We start from the raw sequence: 24,933 nt of genomic DNA on the forward strand, positions 1-24,933 counted from the left end.
GAAACATGATTGGTCAAGGCTAGGTCGGGGCGATGGGCCAGTGTGGGTTGTTAGACCATCAACGGCTGTCGGGGGATATAGGAGGACACGGCCAGCACACACACACACACACACACACACAGAGGCAGGCAGATGGGCTGTATGTAGAAATGTACAGCACCAGTGTGACAGATTGCAGTATGTACAGTGGGTCACAGTATTTTGTCCTTATATTAATTCTTCAGTGGGTCCACTGCCTTTTTGTAAGCAAGATGTCACTTACAGACTTATCTTGTAAGCATTCGTCTTGCATTCAGTTTTAAATTTATGTTCCTTTGCTTGAATGCCTCTTAGACTAAACTGTGATTTGTGACACAAAGTTGATTTGCGGCGGATGCTGCCTTTGTCCTTAAGTGAGCCCGAACAATAGAGCAAAACTTGTTTTGAAGAGGATAAAATGAATAGATGGTGCTGAGGTCACAGAAAAGTCTGTACTTCTGGCGACCGGCAGCGTGCAGTGTGGGCCTTTCAGTGAAGTTTTACCTCACTCACTTCGCCTCTGACAGCTGTAATGATAAATCCACTGTGACACATCCAAGATGAATATGTTTTGCAGAGTAATCGAAAAATAAAATAAAATAAAAAACTGGAGACAAATGACCAACTAAGAGCGCTGGCCGGTGCAGCAATCAAACTGAGTGACAACCTGTGCTCCATTTAAAATATGCCATGCGCACGTGTGTGTGTGTGTGTGTGTGTCTGTGCTTGTGCGTGTGCGTGTTGGAAACAAGAGAAATATTCCCCCCTTAAGAGAATGTTCTGTCAGGGCAGATTTACAGTGCACCGCTCACCTTGCTGTGGTGAACAGTGTGCCTTAAAAGACTTTAGCACTTATTTATCAGTGTGTCTGTCTGTGAGCATGTGTGTGTGCGCATGTGTGTGTGTTTGTGTGTGTGTGTGTGTGTGTGTGTGGCGTGGCGGTAGTAGAGCTCTGACAGGTAATTTCAGTCTGTAGCCCTGATATATGAGAGTCAGAGCTCAGGAAACACACGTGCACATTACACACACATACTGAGTCCTGGGGGCAGTTGTCATGTGAGCTGTGCAGAGCAGAGATTTGTACGTACACACCACACACTGCAGTGGAGAATTTAAGATACATGTCATATGGTGACTTTAGGTGATAAGATATCATGCAGTTGTATGAGTAGGGTGTTAAAACGAAACACTTAAATCATCTTACTCAAGCTGTGTGTATATATTGTACAAGACTGCGTTGTGTATTTGTCATTCTCATAGAGACATGTACCTTTTTTATAGAATGGAAACAACGCCAGTCTCTCCACTGCTCATGAATATTACATTACTACATGATCTCTGGCTAACTACATCTGTGTGAATATATATTTTTCATTTCATTGTAATATATGTATTATTCTGTTTCCATACATACATTTTACATACTTTGCAGTTCTGCTGCAACGTGTGACCTCACAAAGACTGTATCTGAGTAGATTGGGCAAATTCTTATACTTGCCACCTATCAACGGGTGTTTACATGCAAATAACTGCTAGTTGCAACTTTATACTTTATACAGGAAGTGGAATAAGTGTGATGTCACACATTGTTTTTGACTAAATTTGCATTTTGGCGGTCGTCATTTTGGTTCTTTGGAGCCATAAGTGACCATATTCAGATGAAAGTGTGGAGCTGAGTGGATTATACACGCCATCAGCCTGGCAGGGCCTGTTACCACACAACCAACACAAAGTTACTGCTTTATCATCTGTTTTACTCTTAATGAGACCATTACTTACTAAATGGACATCATGTTATATTAAAGGAGATTTTGAAATAACAATTGAGACCATAAACTCATTATAAAGATGTTTACTGAGCTAAAAAATCAAGTGGGAAGTACGCTAATTTTCTCATAGACTTCTATACAATTTGCAACCTCCCTGTCTTTAGAAATAATGCAGGTTTAAGTGACTTGGAAGGTTGCCCCTTGTTGTAAAGTAGTGCTTATTTTACTGAAAGCAAGAAAGAAGAATACGTTTTCCTTTGATGTTCAAAAATTGACATTTTGGAGAAACAATTTTGTGATCTCAAATAAAACAGAAAGTGAGGGGAAGGAAAAAGAAAGTTTTACTGAAGAACACCTTACAGAGTGAGTGGGATAGACAGATTTGCTAAAATATAACACTGTGAATAAAAGTATCTACAATCATATAAACCACTCATTTACCCCTCAGATATATCTTGTCAGCCTTGTCAAGTATTGCCTAGCAGGTAACAGTCTGCATGAGAGAGGAACTGAATCATTTTTAAATCTAATAAATCGGAGTACTGTGTGTAAGTATGCAAAAACTCTTTTGAATATTATTGACATTACTGCAATTGACTGTGATTGCAAAGCAAAAGCAGATATCTCCAATTATAATCTAAAAACAATCAGTTAATTTCAGTTCAAGTTCCCTGAAGCTTACACTGTGATCTCCCTTAGGCAGTGTTGGGTGTGCATTTTTATAAAAGATTGCAAGAGAAGCACTGTCTAGTGGGTTGAGGGTTGAGCTCCCTAAACTAATGTTGATTACAACCAAGGCTGCCTACTTGTTTGAAAAACCTTTTTGGAGGATTATAAAGAACAGTATCGAGAACACTGCCTTCCAAAAAGTAAGTACTGAAAAGATAAAAAGGGAGGGTTGAAGTTTGGCAGAAGAAAGAAAAGTTAATTATTTTGCACAATCAATGTTTTGATGATTTCAAGAGCATATAGCCTATGCTAATTAGCTTTTAGCAGGACTAGTACATCTGGTGTCACTTTTTTCCTTTGGTTTGGCTACTGCCTTATGTGGTGGAACATATTTTATAAATGAATTAATACACCAAACTAGATAGGATTGGTCAGAGTAGAGCCTTAAGTCCTGCGCCGTGTTTTTGTCACATTTGGAAGAAGCTAGCAAAACATAACCATGTCGTTCATGATAAGTTGTTTATTGGCCATGATTGAACCCACATGAGACCTTGCGTAGTTATACGTTTTTTTAACTAAACAAAGGTTCAACAACCATTTTCCCATCAATTCACACTAAAGTCAAGTCAAGTCAATTTTATTTATATAGCCCCAAATCACAAATCACAGATTTGCCTTAAAGGGCTTCACAGACTGTACATGGTACGACACCCTCTGTCCTTAGACTCACAGCAGCCAGGGAAAAACTCCTCAAAAAACCCTTTTAGCAGGGGAAAAAGAAAAAGAATCCTCAGGGAGAGAGACAGAGGAGGGATTCATCTCCCAGGACGGACAGACGTGCAATAGCTGTCGTTGTACAGGGCAGATCAACAGAGTAGAAAAAAAGTTCAGAGGACTCAGGACATTCCCCTGAGGAACTCCACCACTTATTAAAAATGAAAAACTAAAGAGGATTTACAGAAATGTTGTATTGGTGTATTTTTTGTTTTATGAGGGATGATTTTTTTTACTGCTGTTTGTCAGGTGGATTCTAGAAATGATCTAGAAATGATCCAATGATGATGATATGTTTTTATAGTATTGAGGTTATATGTATTACAGAAATAGAACAAGGTTATCATGGAAAAACATGAACAAAATTGAACGAAACACACATTTCACCACTGCATGTCGGGGTTGCCTAATGACTTCCAACCTGAGCTAACCAGCCAGTGGCAAAAGTATCCTTACACAAGGGCGTAAGGCACGAGCCTGACCAATCATATCGTTGCAGGGCGGGTCTTTTTGTGAACTGCAGTGGGATCCATAATAACAAGCCTTAAATAGATGGAGTGCAGTCTCCTCTCCTGCTAAAAATTGTAAGGTTGAGAATTACACATTTCTGTCAGTTTTCATATTGTAAAAGAGATGTCAAAAAGATTCTGGTCTTAACTCCATTTGGACCAGTCATGTAGTTACTGGCTTTGTAGGGCAGAGCAGTTATAGTGTCTGTATAGTGTTTATTACCCAGGGATAGCATATGATTGACAGCTAGTGTGTTGCATCTTAGAGATAAATGAACCATCAAGTTGCTTTTGGTTTGACTGCTCAGAGAGTGACGAGACAGGGAGATGTGGGACTGCAGAGCAGAAGATATTAAGGGAGTTTAGTCAGTCACAGTGTGAACTGCTGCAAATCCCATCGCACAAGAAGTTTATTAATTTTTCATCAGAGGTAAGGGCATCTAAGAAAGGTGCTCCGGTGTTGAGCAGGGATTCCTGAACTAAAACTTGATTTGCATATTGGAGAAAACCCCATGATATTCAAACTCAGCTACAGTTTAAAAGATACCCGAGCCAGTCTACACATAAATCCTATTTTGTGCAACAAAATAAAACCTGCTGAAGTAGCTGCATGGACATGTTGCATTTTGTGTTGTGACTGCAAGCTTGGAAGAGAAAAAATGTAATTGTTAGCATTAATCTTGTGCTGCCCAAACTCCCATAGAAAAATAACTGAACAAACATAATATACACACACACTCCGACACTGGGGACAACAGGAGGGGCAGAGACTCTGCTAAGCTAGCATCTACTTCACCTTGTACAGTCATCACTCATGCCACACTTAACACATGCCACCTGAGGCATGAGTGTGTTTTCAAGTGACTACGCACCCTTGGGTCATCTTAAAAGACCTAAATCAGCACTGATAGCAGCTCCCATCTTTTTTTCCCAGACTTCCCACTCTTTTTCCCTCACAAGCACACAGTGTGTGCATGTGTGTGTGCTGGTACAGCCCATAGATCACGAGTGCTGACAGTATACATCATTGCTTTGACTAGTCCTTGTCTTTACGAAGGATAAATGTCTTTATCTTTAACACATACGGCATTATGCGGTTCATCTTCGCGGAGAGACTCTTTTTCTCCGCAGTAAAGCCTCTTCAGAAACAAAAAAAAAATGTCATCATTTCTTCTTATTAACATTATTAATCTCCATTGCTCACTGAGTGCAGGATTAATGAAAGAGCATAAATGGAGAGTGTTTGGCTTTGGCCCTGGCTGCTGTAATGCAGTGTGCGCTCTTATTTGCCTGCTGCAGTGTACATGTAGTGCTGGGTGCAGTGCCCCCTCCCATCCCAACCCTTTTTTACTCCAAAATAAGAGGAAGGGAGGAAAAAATAACACAGAAGATATTTTTATCCTAACTCTGTCGAGGCTTAGTCCGCTTCCTCTCCCGTCACACTTCTCCTCTTTCCATCTCTCTCCCTCAATCTCTCTTATCTTTTATACTCTGACTTTTTTTTTCGGGTGCTCCTTCTCCGCCGTCTCCCCACCTCTGCACCCACTCCTCGTCCCCCCTAATGAATAGAGAGATTACTGATATAATGGAGGCTGGAAAGTGAGAGAAATTGGATCGCTTTACTATGATCTCAGTGCTACAGGGGAGAGGAAACATTAGGTGGAGAATTGTTGAGGTGGGCAAAGTAATTGTCTGTTTCTGCGCAGGGATGTTCATTCAGGGTTGTTTAGGGTCATTTTACAGCAGATACACTCTAGCCTGTGTCCGTATCCTAGCAACGCCCTATCAGGTCCACCTGTTTGTTGGGCGTCGGCCCAAACCTGCAGGCACACACACATACACAAACTGCCGATCTTTCTGCATCCTGTTGTTTTTGTCTATACTGTACACTGTGACTTTGAACAAATACGGACACACATGTTTATATAATCATGATTATAATTATAATTATAATTATACAACGTGTATGACATTTTTTCTCAGCGGTGCTTATTTTTTATTGAGAGTGTTGAGAGTTCACTTGAGTTGAATCGCAGATAATTTCCTTTAAAGCTGCACTACACATGATTTTTATGAACCTAGAATGGTTGAATGGTTTCAGCTGCGATATTGATCAAAGCCAAAGATTCACACTGATGCCTTTTCCACTAAATTAGCTCTGGTTCTTGGATTCTTGGAAACTTGGTGCTATCTAGTGAACCAGCCTGCATTTCCACCAGTTTGGAGCTGAACCACCAACCAATCCAAACCTATTTATTTCTTGTTGAAGCGGCTCAGAATGGCTCAAAATTAGTTGTGCAAACTGGAACAGAAGCCCTTCTATGTGTGTGTGAAAAGGGGTAACTGTTCATTTAGCCTGCAGAATGGACAAAGACAGAGTTTTCAACAGGAAATGATAAATCAGGTTCTCTGAACATCCTCGCCTTCTCCCTACCAGCTCAAATCATTTTGTTTACCGATTCACCTGACATGATGTGCTCACATAGTTATATATTTATATATTTTTTTCACCTCCAGCAAAAGTTTTGACATTGTTACTCCAGTGTTACATCAGTTCCTCTATAATAATGCTTTAAAAAACGGGGTTATGTCAAAAGAATGACAGGCAGTGAAAAGCATCCAAATGAGCAACAAAGAAGAGCAAAATGTACAATAAACATATGGGAAGACGAGGGAGAACTCTCACATTGCATGTGTGTGTATAAGTGGTATGTTTGTGTGTCTGTATCTCTTCCAGATAGATGGTTGCGAGGCGCAGAATGAGCTTTTGTCTAAAAGAGCAGCCTGGGCTCCAGTATTGATTCCAGCACCTCTTCCTCTGCTGTAGTTGCACATAATTGGGTTCAGCGCTGCATCCCGTGTCCAATCAAATGGCTTAATGCTACTCACCTGGTTGCTTGCAGGCCAATCAGATTATTTTAATCACAAAACCCACTCAATCCCCTTATCTCTGCCTGATTTCATCTGACCATTGAGTGGCTGTGTGCGTTTGTGGGCATGTGTGTTAGCAGCAGCAATTTAAAGGGACATGTAGGTACTGCAAAAATGTCACCACACACACACGAACACACACACACACACACATACACACACACACATACATACAAACACATTGACACTGACATTAATTGGTCTAGACTGTGAGTCTGTGTAGCATGCAAGCGTGGGAGTCTTTACATGACAACGTAAATAAGAAAATTAATTTAATTAGCTTACTTTCAATTGAAAATCACAATTTAATCAGACAGATCATAACTTAATTAATGTTATGCATGGTATTAAAGGTCATATATTTCAAAAAAGGGAGATTTTCATGTCTTTTTTAATGATAAAGCAGGCCGTGGTGCTATACTGTGATAATATTAAAACTCTCAATCCAAGGAGAAATGTACATACGCAGCATTTAGAAATTGTTTTTTAAATGAGCCATCAAGACATATGTAAAGTTGTGATGTCACAGCTATACTACAACATGGTCTCACAGAAATCCGTGAAATAGCCACGGATTTGCTTAACTCAAAATCCGTGGAATAGTCACTCAAATTTCCGTGAAACTGACACGGATTTCACTACAATCCAAGTTAATGACAGTCATATCCCGTGGCTATTCCAACATACAAAGTGATTATGTACATTCACTGAGTGAATATTTAGAAAATAAAACATATTTCTCGCTAGAAATGTGATCAAAATCAAAGTCAAAATATAGATTTTTTCACTTAAAATGACAGAACTGTCCGCCATGTTTTTTGTTCTGACCGCCGGGACCTTAAAAGTCACGTGACTTGGAACAAACCAATAGGAAAAATATCCATGGAATAGCCACGGGATATGACTGTCATTAACTTGCACTGTAGCGAAATCCGTGTCAGTTTCACGGAAATTTGAGTGATTCCGTGGCTATTTCACGGATTCCTGTGACACCAGGTTCTATACTATATATATGAAAAGTGCTGATACAATAAACACTCCCAGGCTGTAATGATGGTGCAAAGATGCAGAGAGTGCAGACCTGGAAATATTGACAAATCAGAACAGACCTGGGCTTTTAAATGTTATCAGCCAATTAAATGGCCATTATCAGTTGTTTTTAGCCTCATATTATGTAAAAATGGTCATGATCACAGCAGGTTTAGGTGCCAAAACCCCGTGGTTAAGTTTAGGAACAAGATACACGGTAAGGTTCGGGCAATAAATACTACATGGTTAGGTCCAGTAAAAAAAAGATAATTGTTTTTATTTAATACCTGACTTTACTTAAAATACACACACTGGGACACATTTTTCTTTCATATAAAAATAACTTATAAAACTATTTTCTTTCCATCCTTTTATTTTGACATAAGATAACGGGTGGAAGAGTTTATAGAGCCTGATGATGAGGCTGATTGCGTGATAACATATGAACCAGTTGACCAATCAAATTCTTTGAATAAGATAACGTGTGCAGGGATAGACATGCTGAGAATCTGAGGAAAACATATTTCTAGGGAAAGAGATATTCTTTTTTCTTTTCTTAAACTGGATTAAGAGGATTTGGGTGATACAGTCAGTGAAATAAATCTCTTTGTTATACATACATATTAAATACGTCAAATCTAACAGCCCAATTTGTGCCCCATCAGTAGATAAAATAGTACCAACTTCACACACTGCACCGTGTGCCCGCACAATGTCGTACACAGCATGAAACAGCTCACCTGCAGCGCTCCACTGTGGCTTTTCAAAGACACCGTCACGTGGGTCCATGTTCCATTTAGAAGTTTTCCCTGTCGCCTGGCCCCAGAATGGAGTGGAAGAGGAAGAAAAGAGGAGCCGTCTCCCCCTTGTTGTACATGACTGCTGACAGAAGGAGTGAGGGAGACAGAGTGGGGAAGGACAGCCATGATTAATGTGGAGGCTACGTGGACCCAAGAATATCTTCCCACTGCCCTCCATCTTAGCTAATGTGACCTGCCATATGGGTCACTCATTACAGTGTGTGTGTGTGTGTGTGTGTGTGTGGGTGGTGAGTGTTACTATTGCTTTAGGTACTATGCATTGTTCTTGTGTGATTTATTTCTACACTGTAAAAATAAACCTGTTGTTTTTACGGTAAAAAACTGGCAGCTGTGGTTGCCAGAACTTACGTAATATTACGGTAAAATTGTATTAGCACTGTTGATTTCCTGTTTAAGATTGCCATTTTAGTCCATATTTTAGTGTAAAAATAAGAAGTTTTTCCATCAAAAGAAACACTGCTCTGCCATATAACTGACAAGAAATACTTTATAAATGCCAGATTTTACCATTAAATATTACAGTATATTTCTGTTGGAGATGTTTAGTACATTTAACAGTGAAAAAAAGTATTTTTTACAAAAAATAAATGCTAAAATGACGATTTGTAGATATATATATATATTACAGTATATTTTTGCACGACAAACATGGTGCCAGTGTATGTTACAGTGGGGTACTGTATTTTTTTTTTTTTTATGTAAAAAATACTGTTTTGGCTGATATATACATTTACGATATTTCATTGTTACTGAAACTGAATTAACCCATTTATCATTTTACGGTCTTTTACTGTCATGGTTTAGCAGTTTTTCACCGTAAAATCTACAGACATTTTTTACAGTGTACAGTCGGAAGCATTAAGTAATATAAACACACTGCACTTCTTTATTTATTGTAATTCTGTAGTAACATTTCAAGGAATTTAGCATGCTTACAGGTTATACCAGGCACACATTTCTAGGATTTGAATAGATTTTTTTTTTATCCCTCAGTATTACACTTTCACTCTCAATACAAAAGAGCCTGTGTGAATATTTTAGCAAGTAATACTAGTAGATTGTAAATTGACTTTTTCTCATGCTAATGTAATTCAATTTCCTTTTCCCTCTGTTTCTCCTCGCCTCCATTCATTTCATTTCTTCCCTCTTCTCATTCTCTGATTTTTCCACCTCCTTTACCATTCTTTGTCCTTATCTGTTTAACTTCTTCACCCTCTGCCCCATTATTTCTGCTCCTCGTCCTCTACACCTCTCACTCTCAGGTACATGATGAATGTGACGTGGGATGGCAGAGACTTGTCATTCACAGAGGACGGCTACCAGGAATACCCAAAGCTGGTGGTCATTGTTCTCAACAAGGACAGAGAGTGGGAGAAGGTAGGATCTGCATCTGTGTGAGTCCGGGTTGGTTCCTGTGTATGTGTGTGCAAAAATATGCACATGGTTTTCTGGGCCACACACCTACGTCATAACTGCCATAATACTTGTGGGAATTTTGCAACCTGGTCTCACAGAAATCCGTGAAATAGCCACGGAATTGCTCAAATTTCCGTGAAACTGACACGGATTTCGCTACAATGCAAGTTAATGACAGTCATATCCCGTGGCTATTCCAACATACAAAGTGATTATGTACATTCACTGAGTGAATATTTAGAAAATAAAACATATATTTCTCGCTACAAATGTTATCAAAATCCATTTTTATGCAGAAACTAAGTCAAAATATTGATTTTTCACTAAAAATGAGAGAACTGTCCGCCATGTTTTTTGTTCTGACCGCTGGGACCTTGAAAGTCACGTGACTTGGAACAAACCAATAGCCACGGGATATATAGCCCGTGGCTATTGGTTTGTTCCAAGTCACGTGACTTTCAATTTTTATGCAGACTTAGTTTCTGCATAAAAATGGATTTTGATAACATTTGTAGCGAGAAATATATGTTTTATTTTCTAAATATTCACTCAGTGAATGTACATAATCACTTTGTATGTTGGAATAGCCACGGGATATGACTGTCATTAACTTGCATTGTAGCGAAATCCGTGTCAGTTTCACGGAAATTTGAGTTCATCCGTGGCTATTTCACGGATTTCTGTGAGACCAGGTTGCAAAATTCCCACAAAATGTTGGAATTTTGGGTTTATTCTACAGTTACACACATATAACACATGTTGGGTGTTTTCAAAGTTATTCTGATATCTTTAGATTAAATATTTAAAAAATGGGATGTAGTATTTTTGCTTTGAAAATACATTTAAATGAATACAAATTATATATAGTATAATCAAAAACTTAAGTTACTCTGAAATCACTCCACCTCTCCATTATCTGGACTGATATATGTGTTTTGTTATATATTATACTATACACGTTAATTATAATATACACTACCGGTCAAAAGTTTTAGAACACCCCAATTTTTCCAGTTTTTTATTGAAATTCAAGCAGTTCAAGTCAAATGAACAGCTTGAAAGGGTACGAAGGTAAGTGGTGAACTGCCAGAGGTAAATAAAAAAAGGTAAGCTTAACCAAAACTGAAAAATAATGTACATTTCAGAATTATACAAGTAGGTCTTTTTTCAGGGAACAGGAAGTGGGTTAACAACTTAACTCCATGGAGTCTTGGGCTATTTTGTCCATTTTTTAATTCTTTTCATGTCTTTGTAAGTCATTTTGTGTCTGTTTTGGTCATTTTGTGTCTTTTTTTAGTCATTTTGTGTCTTTTTTTGGTCATTTTGTGTCTTTTTTAGTCCTTTAGTCCAACATAAAATGTGATTTTGAATCTTTTTTTTACTTTCAAAACACTATCATGCTCAATAAAGAATTTTGAATGTTGCAAATGTGCATTAATTTCAGAGTACACTGAGACATTAAACTGCATCATTTTCAATTAAATTCTGGAAAGGTTGGTGTGTTCTAAAACTTTTGACCAGTAGTGTATGTTAAACTGTAATATTCTTATATCACACTATGTTATATTTTCGAAACCATTTTATATTATACTATATAATGTCGATATGTTCTGGAGTTTTATTACATTATATACTACTTACATATTAATACTGACAATCACTAACTATCATTATTTAATCTTAGTATGTAATATATACTGCTAATATAATATATACAATAACACTGTTAACATATACTTTACCTTGCTGATTTTTCTTCTACAGCCCCAATTCCAAAAGTTGGGACACTGTGTAAAACATAAATAAAATCAGAATGCATCAAATTCATAATGCTGCTGCAAACCCAAAATATTTAGCATTTAGCGTTTAATTAAATGTATGTTGCAAATTCTGTGCAAATCATTGCATTCTGTTTTTATTATGTTTTTCACTTTGTCTGTGGAATCGAATTGTACTAACCACACCGCTGTGTCACTTTTGTCTTGTAATTTTGACTTTAATTGCTCTTGCATAATTTTTGTTTCTATTCCTTTTTTTATTTTCTATATTTCAAATTGTTTTTTTTTACTTTCTCTATCCTCGTGCTGCTGCAACACTTGAGTTTTCCCTCTTAGGATCAATACAGACATATCTAACTCTCCTCCCTGTTGTAATAAAGCATGATCGTTTTTAATACCAAGAAAATCAGATCACAAAAAAAATTCTGGAGAAATTTGGACTCAGTAATTCATAATCCTAGCTACAGCCCTGGTGTTCACATTTATGTTTATGCTGCTTTTGTTCATTGCAAGTTTCTATGTTGCTTTTTAATAATTAATAATAATTAACTCTAATATCTATTTAATTGTTATTGTATTTTTTTTTTCCATTTCCGGCAACATACGTCCCAATACCAATAAGTCCATACTAACCCCATATTGATCAGCGGTATTGACCCACTCAATGAATTGATCAAACACTAGTACAAATATGTTTACTTTTATATTTCTTTGATTATTAACTTCACACTTAATCTCCTTAACAAATAGCTATAATGCATCCATTTTGAATGTTATTGGCCGCATACATATGGATTAGAAGGTGCCTGCTCCACCGACTATGCAGCTTCATTAGGTTTAGGCAACAAAACTACATGGTGAGGCTTAGGAAAAAGGAAACGGGTTAGGGTTAGTTAAAAAAGAAAAAAGAAAAGGATCATGGTTGGGATTAAATACCTTACGTTATAGAACATATGCATGTCGGGACACTTGCATGATGTATAAAAATGACTTAACCCATAAGAACCCACGGTGACGCCGGTGTCACATTTTAAATGTTCTAGTAATGTTCATGTATGTTTTCTCAAGTACATAAGTGTGTTTTTCAGTGTTCAACAGCTACAGTAGCTTGTTGAGAAGCCGTCAAATGAGGCAGTGTTATTTATATTCATTTATTATTGATTTATTATTATTTTGTTACTTAAAACAAATCTGAAATGGAATTTGTACTCTAACAGCACTATTAATGTCACCATTTTATATATATGTTGTGGAGATGCAAAGAAAAAGGCAAATTTGTGTTTTTGTAAGTCAAGTCAAGTCAAACTTTATTTAAAGAGCACATTTAAAACAACCCGGGTTGACCAAAGTGCTGTACAGATGTCACAGTAAGCAGAGAAGGTGTCTAGTTTATTCATTCAAAAATAAGAAATATCATAAACATAAATTCCATAAACGCCCAATGTAACATATGTGTCAGATCAAAGATCTTTGACATTTAGGGCTAGTATTTTATTTTACTTTCTTTTTTTTTTTTTTTTTTTAAACATCATAAATGTGTTCTATGTGGTCCACTTGCTCTGTTGTATATCCCCAATAATGTTCCTTTAAGGATTACTGGGTCTGGGTTCTTATGGGTTAAAATGACTTTTTGCTAAGCTTGGGTTTGTCCTTGCTTGGACACTGTCGCTCTTTATACTGCGTCACGTCCTTTTTCACTCCTGTAATAATTAATACGGCCACTAGAGGTCGGCGTTTGAAAATAAACGTTCATATAGCAGGCTGACAAGGTCTTCTGAACCTACAAGAAGTTGGAGCAGGTCGTCTAACCCATACCTATGAAGCCACTGATAATGCCCATTCAATCACATTATAACATTTGAACTGGGTGGTTCATACATTGCAATCCTACTCATGTGGTTTGATGAGGATCTAGGTACTCAGCAATGAACTGCAAAAACAAAACCAGCAATAAATGCTGAACACCAGTGTTAAAAAAGCTTCCTCTGTCTCATCGTACAACACTTAGGTGATCAATGAGCTCATTTACCGCCAAGCCCATGGATTTCTTTAACTGGTTAATGTGAGGAGGCTTCTATAAAGAAAATGGCTGAGTATTCTGGCCGTTGTAATGGACTTTAAATGGCAGCCATGTATCTTTATAGCTACATCTGGCTGCCTCCTACAGGCTTAAATTCAGAGTGGGTGAGGCTGAGAGGAAAAGTTTGAGAGAAGGATGGAAACAGGAGGGAGGTGTGGCTAAAGGATGGATTTAGATAAGGAAGAAATGGAGATAGATGGTTATGTATTTTTGTCTTTTCATTCCTGTCCCTCTTCTCTGCTGCCGTCAACCCCACTTTCTGTCTCCTTCTCTTGTAAAATCGTCTATCTTCCCTCGCATCTCTCTTCAACCTTCCCTTTTTTACTTCTCTCCTCTGCTTCCTCCTTTCCCTTCATTTTCCCCCCTCTTCCTCCCCAGGCCAGATAATCTGTGCACTCTGTCTGTCTTTAGCTGTGATTGCTGTTGTGGTCTCTGATAGCACCTCAAGCCACAGTTAATCAAAACCTGAGACCTCCGTTATTGGGGTGGCAAGGGGTCACTGCTCTTGCATGTGTGTGTGTGTGTGTACGCGTGTGTGTGTGTGTTTACCCTTCCATGCTTGTTATTGACAGAAACACTTTTCAAGAGACTTGTGCTTCTACCAATCTGGTTTTTATTCAGGTCACATCCTTGTGTGTGCGTGTTACAGTATTCTGTTTAGTTTGCCGCAATCCGCACAGTCTCCACCCAATCTTTGAGACTAGCTTTTTCATATTTCATACTGACACACACCCACCCACACACACACACACACACACACACACACAATGGACCCTTTGTTGGTGTGCTGAGGGGAGGTATAGTGTGTTGTTGTAAACAGAGAGCCTGTGAAATTGATCAGTACCACTTGACTGTGGTGCAGAGAAAGAGACTGAAAGCAAGAGAGACACGGAGACCCAAAGTGGAAACATAATTGGGAGCTGCTCTCTCTCTCTCTCTCTCTCTCTCTCTCTCTCTCTCTCTCTCTCTCTCTCTCTCTCTCTCTCTCTCTGGTGCAGCCGTCCCACCCATGCGCCAGAAATCAGCGGCACACACACACACACACACATAGAGACTTCCATGATGATCAAGAGATAAAAATTCAGTAACTGCACTAAAATATGGATATGCACTAAAAATATAAAATGTGTCCCCTTGAGGCACAGGAGAAAGAGACAGGGAGAGAAGAGAAATATGGAGAGATACCGAGACGAGCGAGCGATAGAGACAGATGGGCCGAGATAGCGAGAGCAAATGAGCACGAGAAAAAGAGACACAAAGAGACAGAGAGAGCAAGAGCTAGCTGGAACCGAGCCACCAGCATGTGTATATATTCCCTTTTTTTTTCACCCACTACAGGTGTGTAGCATTTAGCTTTCAAAGCTTCTACACCTGCTGTTCTCTGCAATACACACATGCGTGCAACACACAGAGCTGGCGAGATGTAATTTTTAAAAAAATTTCAGGAAGAGCTGCTTTTGGAAAACCTGTTTGGTTGGATGTGCATGGTGTTTGGAAGTTGTTTTTGAGGGTTATATAATCGACATATTTAAAAGAAGCGCAGACTGCAGCAAACCATGCGGGTATATTTGACTGGATCAGAAGGCTGGATCCAGTGAGGCCTCATGGGGGATTTATGCAAAATTAGGCTTTTATCTGGGGGAAAATGTGGTGTAACAACTGAATAGATGTACTGTAGAAGCAAGACGAAGCAAGAAATGACAATTCCGATGGATGCAGCCTTGCCGGGGGTGGCATATTTATGCACACATCATGCATGAATGCAAACAGTGCATGCTCTGCTTTTTTAGAGTATCTATATATCAAAGTACGCTAATATGTTGTAATGATGCTGCATCCAGTGGAAGCGATAAACTAATTCAGCTTTAGTCTTGTTTTATACAGTTTGAAGGAGTTTGAGGATAAATTGTACATACACATGTAAGCAAACATAAAGTGATTTTCACTTCCACCTCATATGTACGTTGAAACTTTATGCTTTGCTATTGGCTACATCACATTTAACTCATTATATACACTTATGGTTTGGCAAGACTATTGCCATGTTTCCATTGCATGGTACAGCTCTGCTCCACTTAACTTGACTCACTTTTCTTACCAGGTCCTTTTTTCTATTAAGTTTTCCTCTGCAGACATTCCCACCGCGGGGAACTGCTGTTGCATCATTCTCATTGCAACTATCCCTGAATGCTACTAAACATAGGAGCATCTGCAATTTATCAGTTGTACAGGCTTCATCAACATGTTTTGTCTTGTATCGACTGCGCTCACTATGAACTGACTAAAAAAAATACCAGGTGCTATTAACTAATTATAGGGCTTTGGTTTCATGCAGGTAAAAAGTCCATGTGGAGAGTAACACTGACAGAATGCATTGGCTGAAATGCAATCTCTGAAGCCATCGGCTACCACCTGACAACGATTAAGTTGTTTTTCTGCATGCAGCCAAAGCCCTATGCCTGCTAAATGCTATAAGAAATGCAAAAGGATACCAGAATGCTTCCGATTCCAAGATCTCTTCCTGTTTCCTACAGATTCTGCATTTATATGCATATAAACGATCCGGTCGTAGCAGGCGGCAACCTCCGTGTCTGAGCAGGGAAGCAAACCAGGAAGTGCCATAAGCTGCATTCTACCGAAAATTCCAGCAGGGGGTGCTGAGTTTAACTGCAAAAAAAATCTGTCCATTCATTTCAGTGCAAAATTTGAAAACTTCTCACTTGTTTTATTACCTCAGAAATTTCACTATGGTCTCAATCACTAGTAAAAAATCTTCTTCGAGAGAATTTCATGTTAATAGTTCAAAATATGGCCCCATTTAGAAGAAAATAAAAGACAAAGAATCGTATGATTTGGGGCGTGGCTACCTTTGATTGACAGGTGGCTAACAAGGCGAACTTTCTCAGGAGAGAAGCAGAACAATGTGTATCCACGGCAACATGTCAATAAAGTTATATATAACATTATATAGATATAAAAAAGGACGTTTAGTGGTTTAGTGGTTTTCACTGTATTTCCACTCATTGACAGTTTATTTGAACGTTTTGTTCATTAAAAATGTCTTGTTCAGCGTTTGGTTGGACTAACAGACACTCCAAGGAGTCGCTGTTCAGTTTTCTGAGGTCAGTAACATACATTTTGTTATTGTTTTTTTGCTAGCCAAAATTAACATCCCAGTTAATGCTCCAGTTAATGCTAACCTGAATTAGCAGCGGCTTCTCTCAGTCAGGTTGAGGTGTAGAGAGGCTGTAGTCAGTGATCAGATCCCTCTCGCTTCTCCACACGTCCAAATATGGTCATGCTTCCTGTATCGGAAACAAGAAGGCGACGAGTGTAACGCTGAACTCGATGCTTCCAAAGGGCCACAAACCAACAGGTGACGTCACGGTGACTACGTCCATTATTTATATACAGTCTACGGGTCGTAGTCATCATCACTCAATTCCAACTCCATTCGTGTCTCAATTTGCTGATTATTGAATTGAATTGAAGAGGTTCGGAGATTTCCAAATTCCGAGATTGTCTGATTGGCAAACATGATTGTCTGCACACAATTTGGTGCCAATCTAAGTGGTAAAAGACTAAATATTTTCCGAGATGAATGACATTGCTGGCCTGCTGGAACTACTGCACTAAGGGAAAGTCAGGGGATCACCAAAGTCATTAGTATCATCCGCTGAACACCATGAACACAACACTTCACGCTAAGCCGTCCAATGGCTGATGAGATATTCTCCACTAGTGGTAGATCAAACAGTAAGCTTTCCTGAAAAAGTGTAAAAACTAAAAAATATGTATTAAATTACTTTGTGCTTTGAGAATTCGAAAATAATTGTATGAAATCAGTAAAATGTATGGCAGTTAGGTAAAAATTGATGCTGCTTTAGAATCAATGACATGACAGAACTTAAAAAGAATTTCCTCTTTGCATTCAGAGTTACAGTATAACGTCACTGGCTGAATGAGAAAAGTGTATTTACCGATCAGAACCAGGATGTTATGTTTTATTCCTGCTGAGTAGATGGAGTGTGTAAATTGCTTCAGGAACTGCTGCAGTGTTAGCAGCCAGTTCACAAAATAATTATTACAGACAGCATGGGATTTGTGCTTGGAGAATCACAATATGGAGAGAAGACGCACGCAAAAAAAGTCCACGTGCGTACACACACATGCATCTTCGATCCAGGCGTCACTATTTTCTGAATCTTTATAAAAGCGCTCCATTTTAAGTAAAGATGTCAAAATCCATGGATGCAGTTTTCTCTCGCTCTTCCACTCTGTCATCCACTTTCTCTCTGCCCTTGTTTCTCACACACAAACACACAGGCATGCACACGCACACACACACACACACACACACACACACACATAAACAGAGGAGGCGTAGGAGAGGGAGAGCAGAATCCATTTTCCCGACATAATTTTGTCTGACAGGAGTGACAGATACTGTTTTATGACTGAATGGGTTTCTCCACGCTATTAGGAACTCATTCTCCCATAATGCAACTTGCCACAGCGATAACTCTCCCAGTGAGACTGGCACAGAGAAGGTGCTCGGTTGTAAGAGCACTGACCCTTGTTTTTCTTTATTCTTTTATCATTCTCTCTCACTTGTTCAGCTGCATTCTGGTTGATTGTGGCCCTTGAGTATGTATGAGTGTATCTTTGAGTGTGTGTGTAGGTCACACACCGAGAGAATGAGCAAAAGAGAGGCTAGTGTGAAATAGAGATCGTGACATGCAGGTACAAAGGACAGAGGCCTTTTAAAATGAAGATAAATAAGCAGAGGAGAAAAATAGAACATTTAAAAACGAGGGGCATCTCCAAGGTGACAAAAGAAACAGTAGTAGATAAAACAAAACAAGGGATTTTCAGAAAGAAGAGTAAAGATTATGGGAGCACAGTTCTTCTGGGGCAGAGTGTCATCTCATCACCAAGTGGCTCTGAATTCGTCACAGGGTGATGGTGCGATAGGATTGCCGCCATGGGATGTTATAATGTGGTAATCCCACAGGCCCTATCATCGTAACCTCCCACTGGCCCCGCTGTCACATTACACACACATACACACACACACACACCCCTTTCTATGTATTGTGTGTGTGTAATATCTAGTATTTCATACAGGGAGATTCAGCATTCTGCTGCCTGGCCGGTCGATAGAGAAAATCCTCTCTCCTCGCTGGGCATTAATTTATAACCCCTCTTTCTTTAATTAGAGAAAAGGAGAGACAGAGAAGAAGAGGGAAGAGGAGAGCAGGAGGACAGGATATCACCAAAGCTGCTGAAGTCAGCTTATTCTTCTCCTCCTCCTCCTCCTCCTCCTCCTCCTTTCCTTACTCTTTTTTTCCAACCATCTTCTGAGTGCAACATTTATCTCTGCTTCGAGTTTATTGATTCATCCAACCAAATCAGAGCCAATCCTCAAAAGCTTACATTAATGATTGAATGGGTCAATCAGACTTGAGTTGGATGTCTGTTTCCAGGCGTATTCTTTATACTGATACTTAAAGGTGCAACAAGTAGTAAATTCAAATATATTCGATCATTTTAGGATCAGCGGCCGGTGCAGTCTGTGCACTTTTCACCATATGTGACCATGGGTGGATTACTGGACACAGGCCCAGCGGCCCAAGTGACACGGCCTTCTACCAGACTTCACCCAAAGAGACACATAGAAACCAGGAAGAGTCTCAAAATGACCCCAAAGGAACACAATATGAGAATAAAGAGACACAGATTAGAGAGAGATCAAAACAACTGCAGAGATACAAGAGGTACCAAACGACTGAGAGACCACAAAGGGACTCACCATTACCATGAAAAGGGGCAGAACAATCACAAAGAGACAAAAAACAACTACAACAAAGACTACAAAACGACCACAGATATTACGATGTGACACAAAATAACTACAGAGAGACACAAAACAATTACAAAGAGATGCAGAGTCACTAAAACAAGGGGGCAAAACAGGAGAAAATTACTACAAAATGATAAAGTGACACAAAACAACTAAAGAGAGACACAAAAAGACATACAATTCCCCCCAAAGAGGCCAAACAACAGTCAACAGAAAAAATGTGTTATTCTAGGAAAAGAAATGAGGTAAAAGTGATTTTTCTTGCTTGAGAAAATGTGGCATAATGTTCCATAGTTAAAACACCCATGGAGTATGCATATCAGTATAGCACACACAGCTGGTAACTGCTGTTTAAGGGTGTTACCAAGACCAGAAAATGACTCCCTGCTTGTATAGTCGTTTTGAACCCACACACTTTTCTGAGCTTTTCCTCTCTGATGCATCTTTGTTTTGTTTTGTTTTGTTTAAGAGAATCCCTCCATTTCTTTGACACAAGTCCTATCTCACTGATTATGCACAAAATCCCCCTCACTTTTACATTTCCAATGTCCTACTATACCTCCGCACCCCCTTAATACCAACACACACACACACACACACACACACATTCAAGTGTGTGTAGCTACAGGCACACACTCACTCACTTGTGAAATGCAAAACAGCTGGGGTAAGACAGATAGACAAATGTGGCCGTTCCCTGGAGAGTGAAGGTGACACACAAGAAACAGCGCACATGCCACCTCAGCATACCGTCCTTCCCCGCACAAACACCTACACACACATACACACACTCCTAGAGATGTAGCCGACAGCAGAGTGAGCTGTTGACAGTGGTGCCGACTAAGAGCGGAGAAAAGACTCTAATCCCTGTCAGAGGATAGAAAACCACTCAAAGCAAAACAATTAAAATGCTAATTTCACTTCCTCCTCTCTGCTCGCCTGTTAATGACTTAGCCACGCATGCAGGCCAAGCAACAACACGTGTGTGTGTGCATATGTGTGTTGGTAACAACCACTGTCCGATATGACTCCAGGTCAAAAGGTTGACGGATTATCATGCCCCTTATATACATATTATCCATATTATGCGTGTGTGAGTGTGCATAGTGTATGTGCCTATGTTTTTTAGCAAATATATACAACTGAGATTTTTAATTCTGGGTGTTCATCTTCAGTTTTCTCTGGGTTGCCTAAGCATAAATGGGAAAAAATCTTCAACATTAACCATAGAGTTAATGTAGAGTATATATATAGTATATAGTATAAATTTATATATATATAATATGATGAGAAAATGGCTTTACCTCACCAACTAAAAACTAACAAGTTTCATATCAGACATATGCACACACATGCAGTGTAAAACAATATTTCCCATGAAAAACATTTAACACGATAGAATTAACTTTTTTTCCTGTTATTTCAATAATCCTGATTTTGTCCATTGAAGTGGTTTGATGTAAACATTTCAAAGTTGTACTGTTCTATATTTGCCGAAAGTATGTCTGTACCAAATTTCAAGACTTAAGATCAATAAGAAAAAATTCTGTTGCTATTTTTCTTACCATACTAAGTATAGTATTTGGGCAAAAATGGTTTAAATATTCAATTTTGTCCACACACACAAAACAAACATGTCATGTATCTTAGCCTGTCTCCATTTGTTTCTGCCTTGCACATCCACACGTTTACGCCCTTGTGTGTGCTAATGAGCGTGTGATAAACAAAAAACTTCTGCTGTAAAGTCAGATATTCCTCTCCACACCACAGCGGTGTTGCTGTGTAAGCCAAGCAGAAAGAGAGAGACGAGAAGAAAGAAAGACTTTTGAAATGGAGGGAAAGAGTGAGAGCGAGGTTTTGCCATTTTCTAGCTCCTGTAACATTAATAATTGAGAGTTGAGCAAAGCCTTGCTGCCTGCTGCTGTCTCTTTCTCTCTGCCTCCCCATTCTGACACAAACATGCGTAAATATCCTACACACTCACACACACACACTCACACACACACACACAGTGTAGGTGGGTAAAGAGCATCCATAGGGGATTCTGTGACATCACAGCTTTGAAAACTTTCTGAATTATTAACAGTCACAGCACTATCATACGTCCACACTACTTCTCTTTTTATCATATATGTTTGCATTCATAGCCATACTGTAAGTCCCCTTGTGTGTATTTTGTCATGCATCCCTACACACCATGCTTTTAATATGTTATGTTGTATCCACTGTCATACCGGTGGTCACATTTATTATGGTCTGTGAACATGTGTACTGATTTCAATGTTTTTTGTGCCAAAAAAGCAACATATGTAACATTAAAAGGAAATGTTAACGTGTGTCTGCATTTGTAATCCTCTCCACTTCCTGTCTGCTTTGAGTTATTGGGCAACAGATAACAGCAGTTAGGAAACTACCAGGTAAAGAAAGGTAACACACTGCATTTTTCCTGCCATGTTATGATCACTGACAGGTGGACATAATTTTCCCACCACTTCCACTTCCTGTCTGCTTGTAATAAGATCTGAGGACTTGCCGAGTAGTTAAAGACACTTGTCTTTTCAATGTGAGGTCATGGGTCTAAACCCAACAAGCTGATTCCAAACCTGCTCACTAATGATAAAATACTGGATGAGATCCACACCCTCTGTAAATGCCTAAAATGTAAGTCAACTATTCTAGTTTTTTGAAGTGACTTAACTATCTTGATGAGCTCCACTCATTTGGCATCTCGTCTCTGTTATCCTCCTCCCTCCTTCCAGATGGGGAAACTGGACAACCGCAGCCTGACACTGAAGTACCCAGTGTGGCCGCGCTTCAACTCTTTCGGTGATGCCGAGCTTGACGATAACCACCTGTCCATCGTCACGTTGGAGGAGAAACCTTTCGTTATTGTGGAGGACGTAGAGAGGCTCACCGGTACCTGCATGAGGAACTCCGTGCCCTGCAGGAAGCATATCAAAGAGTAAGTTTTCCAGGGTTCATTCCTACGTTTCCAAGGTCCTATGGGCCCCAATCATACATATGGGCTTTTGAAGGGTCCCAGGGTTCTGTGTTCCCCAGATTTATAGGGCACATAATGGGAACATGACAAAGGGTCCTTTTTTCCTAGGGTCCTATGTTCCCCAATCCTACATATGTGCTGTCCCAAGGTCCTATTTTCCCAAGGCCCTATGTTATCAAAGACTTGTGTTCCCAAAGTCCTATGTTCTCAAAGTCCTATGTTCCCCAATCCTACATTTGTGCTCTCCCAAGGTCCTATGTTCCCAAGGCCCTATGTTCCCAAAGTCTCGTGTTCCCAAGGTCCTGTGTTCCTCACATTATGTGCTCTCCCAAGGTCCTATGTTCCCAAAGTCTTATGTTCACAAGTTCCTATATTCCCAAAATCCTATGTCCCCCAATCCTGCATCTGCTCCCAGGGTCCAGGGTTCCCAGGGTTCTATGTTGCCCAGATTTATAGGGCAAATAATGGGAACATGACGAATGGTTGTTTGTTCCCAAGGTCCTATGTTCCCAAAGTCTCGTGTTCCAAGGTCCTGTGTTCCTCAATCCTACATTATGTGCTCTCCCAAGGTCCTATGTTCCCAAAGTCCTATGTTCCCCAATCCTACATATGTGCTCTTCCAGGGTCCATGGTTCCCAGGGTTCTATGTTGCCCAGATTTATAGGGCATATAATGGGAACATGACAAAGGATTGTTTGTTCCCAAGGTCCTATGTTTCCAAAGTCTTATGTTCCCAAGGTCCACTGTTCTCCAATCCTACATATGCGCTCCCCAAAGGTCCTATGTTCCCAAGGTCCTATACTCCACCACCAAATATGATCCCCCAGGGTTTAATGTTCCCAGAGTTCTATGTTCCCCAGATGAAAAGGTCACATAATGGGAAAATGACAAATGTTCCTTTTTTTCCCCAATCTTACATATGAGCTCTCCCAAGGTCTTATGTTCCCAGCTCTATAAAGCACATAATGTGAACCTGGAAAAGCTCTGTATTTGCTTAAGCTGACATGGGTTGGGGTTTGCGGTTAGGGTTAAGGTTAACTGGATATTTATGAAATATTTTAACTTAAACATGTCAGATTTGATCTGAACACGTTATGAGTGCTAATGTGAAGTAAAAGTATATTGAACTAGGAGTCACAGCACACTGGGAACACAAGCATGCTCACATGTGCCATCCATCAAACTAGCTGAGACTGTTGCTCTCATTGTAAATCACCTGTCCAATGGTTTGACCACTGGTTTTACATGGGCCCGTGCACAGAATCACTTCAGAGAGGATTCTCAGGCCAATGCAATTTATCTTTTTTTTAAAGTGAAAAAAGCAACTTGAAAATATGGATTAAGAGGCAATGTCAAATGATATATTTCATCAACTTTAAAATGGTACCCTAATTATCACATATCCAGAAAATATTTCATGTATTTTATGCCCCAACTACACGACAATGAAGACATTTAACGTACTGTGGTGAAATAAGTAAAATCCCTATTCTGTAGGCTTGAAAAACCCCCACAAATATGAATATATGGTAATATTAAGGCTTCCAGATTATGACAGTTAATGTAGCACACAATGACAGTGTAGTCTCCATTTGATGCAGTCTACTAACTCAGTGATTGGCAGGTCATTTTGTACGTATGAAAAATGAGACTAAGCATCACAGAAAATTAGGTCCCATTTTATATCAGTGCTTTAGATAATCAGAAGGTGCTACAAATTACATCATCCATTTTCCATTTCCTTCAGCACAGCCGCTGTGTTGCTCTCTCTTTCCCTCGCTTCTCTCATGAGCTCGGGAAGAGGTGCAGTGTGCGATCTATGCAGCAGCTTCTTTCCTCCCCCTGAAAATGGAGGCGACTGCTGAACTCAGCAATTTACTCCCTTCCTTACCAATTTTCTCTCTAATGCCCAAATACTGCTAGCCCCTTGCTATATTATGTTCCTGAAGTGTACACATACACACACAGTTAGAGTGGCTTAGGGCGCATGTGTGTGTGAGTGTGTGTCACTGAGTGGCTTGAGTGCTGCTGAATCAAAGCATGTAATTGGTTTGTAGATAATTTAATATTATTTCTCCCCACTGGAACACACACACACACACACACACACACTCATGGAGACACTTACAGTGAGACTGGAATGTACACTACGCACTTTGTGTCAGTCTCACTGCATACATGCATGCATGCAAAGTTAGCGAGTATATCTACTACGCAAGCACACACACATGGCCGCACACACACTCAAACAGAGCTGATTAAGCGGTAATAGGGT

General features: G+C 39.5%; 1 protein-coding gene across 1 annotated transcript in view; it reads left to right on the top strand.

Moving 5' to 3' along the window:
• grin2aa (glutamate receptor, ionotropic, N-methyl D-aspartate 2A, a) overlaps positions 1–24,933 on the top strand; it is a 206,997-nt gene that overhangs the window by 138,689 nt on the left and 43,375 nt on the right. Inside the window, exons 5-6 of the mRNA XM_059348942.1 lie at positions 9,783–9,897; positions 22,417–22,619. Of these exons, the coding sequence (XP_059204925.1) occupies positions 9,783–9,897; positions 22,417–22,619 (318 nt within the window). The remainder of the gene's footprint in view (positions 1–9,782; positions 9,898–22,416; positions 22,620–24,933) is intronic.

This window comes from Centropristis striata, chromosome 13 (genome assembly GCF_030273125.1).
Source record: "Centropristis striata isolate RG_2023a ecotype Rhode Island chromosome 13, C.striata_1.0, whole genome shotgun sequence".
Taxonomy (NCBI): domain Eukaryota; kingdom Metazoa; phylum Chordata; class Actinopteri; order Perciformes; family Serranidae; genus Centropristis; species Centropristis striata.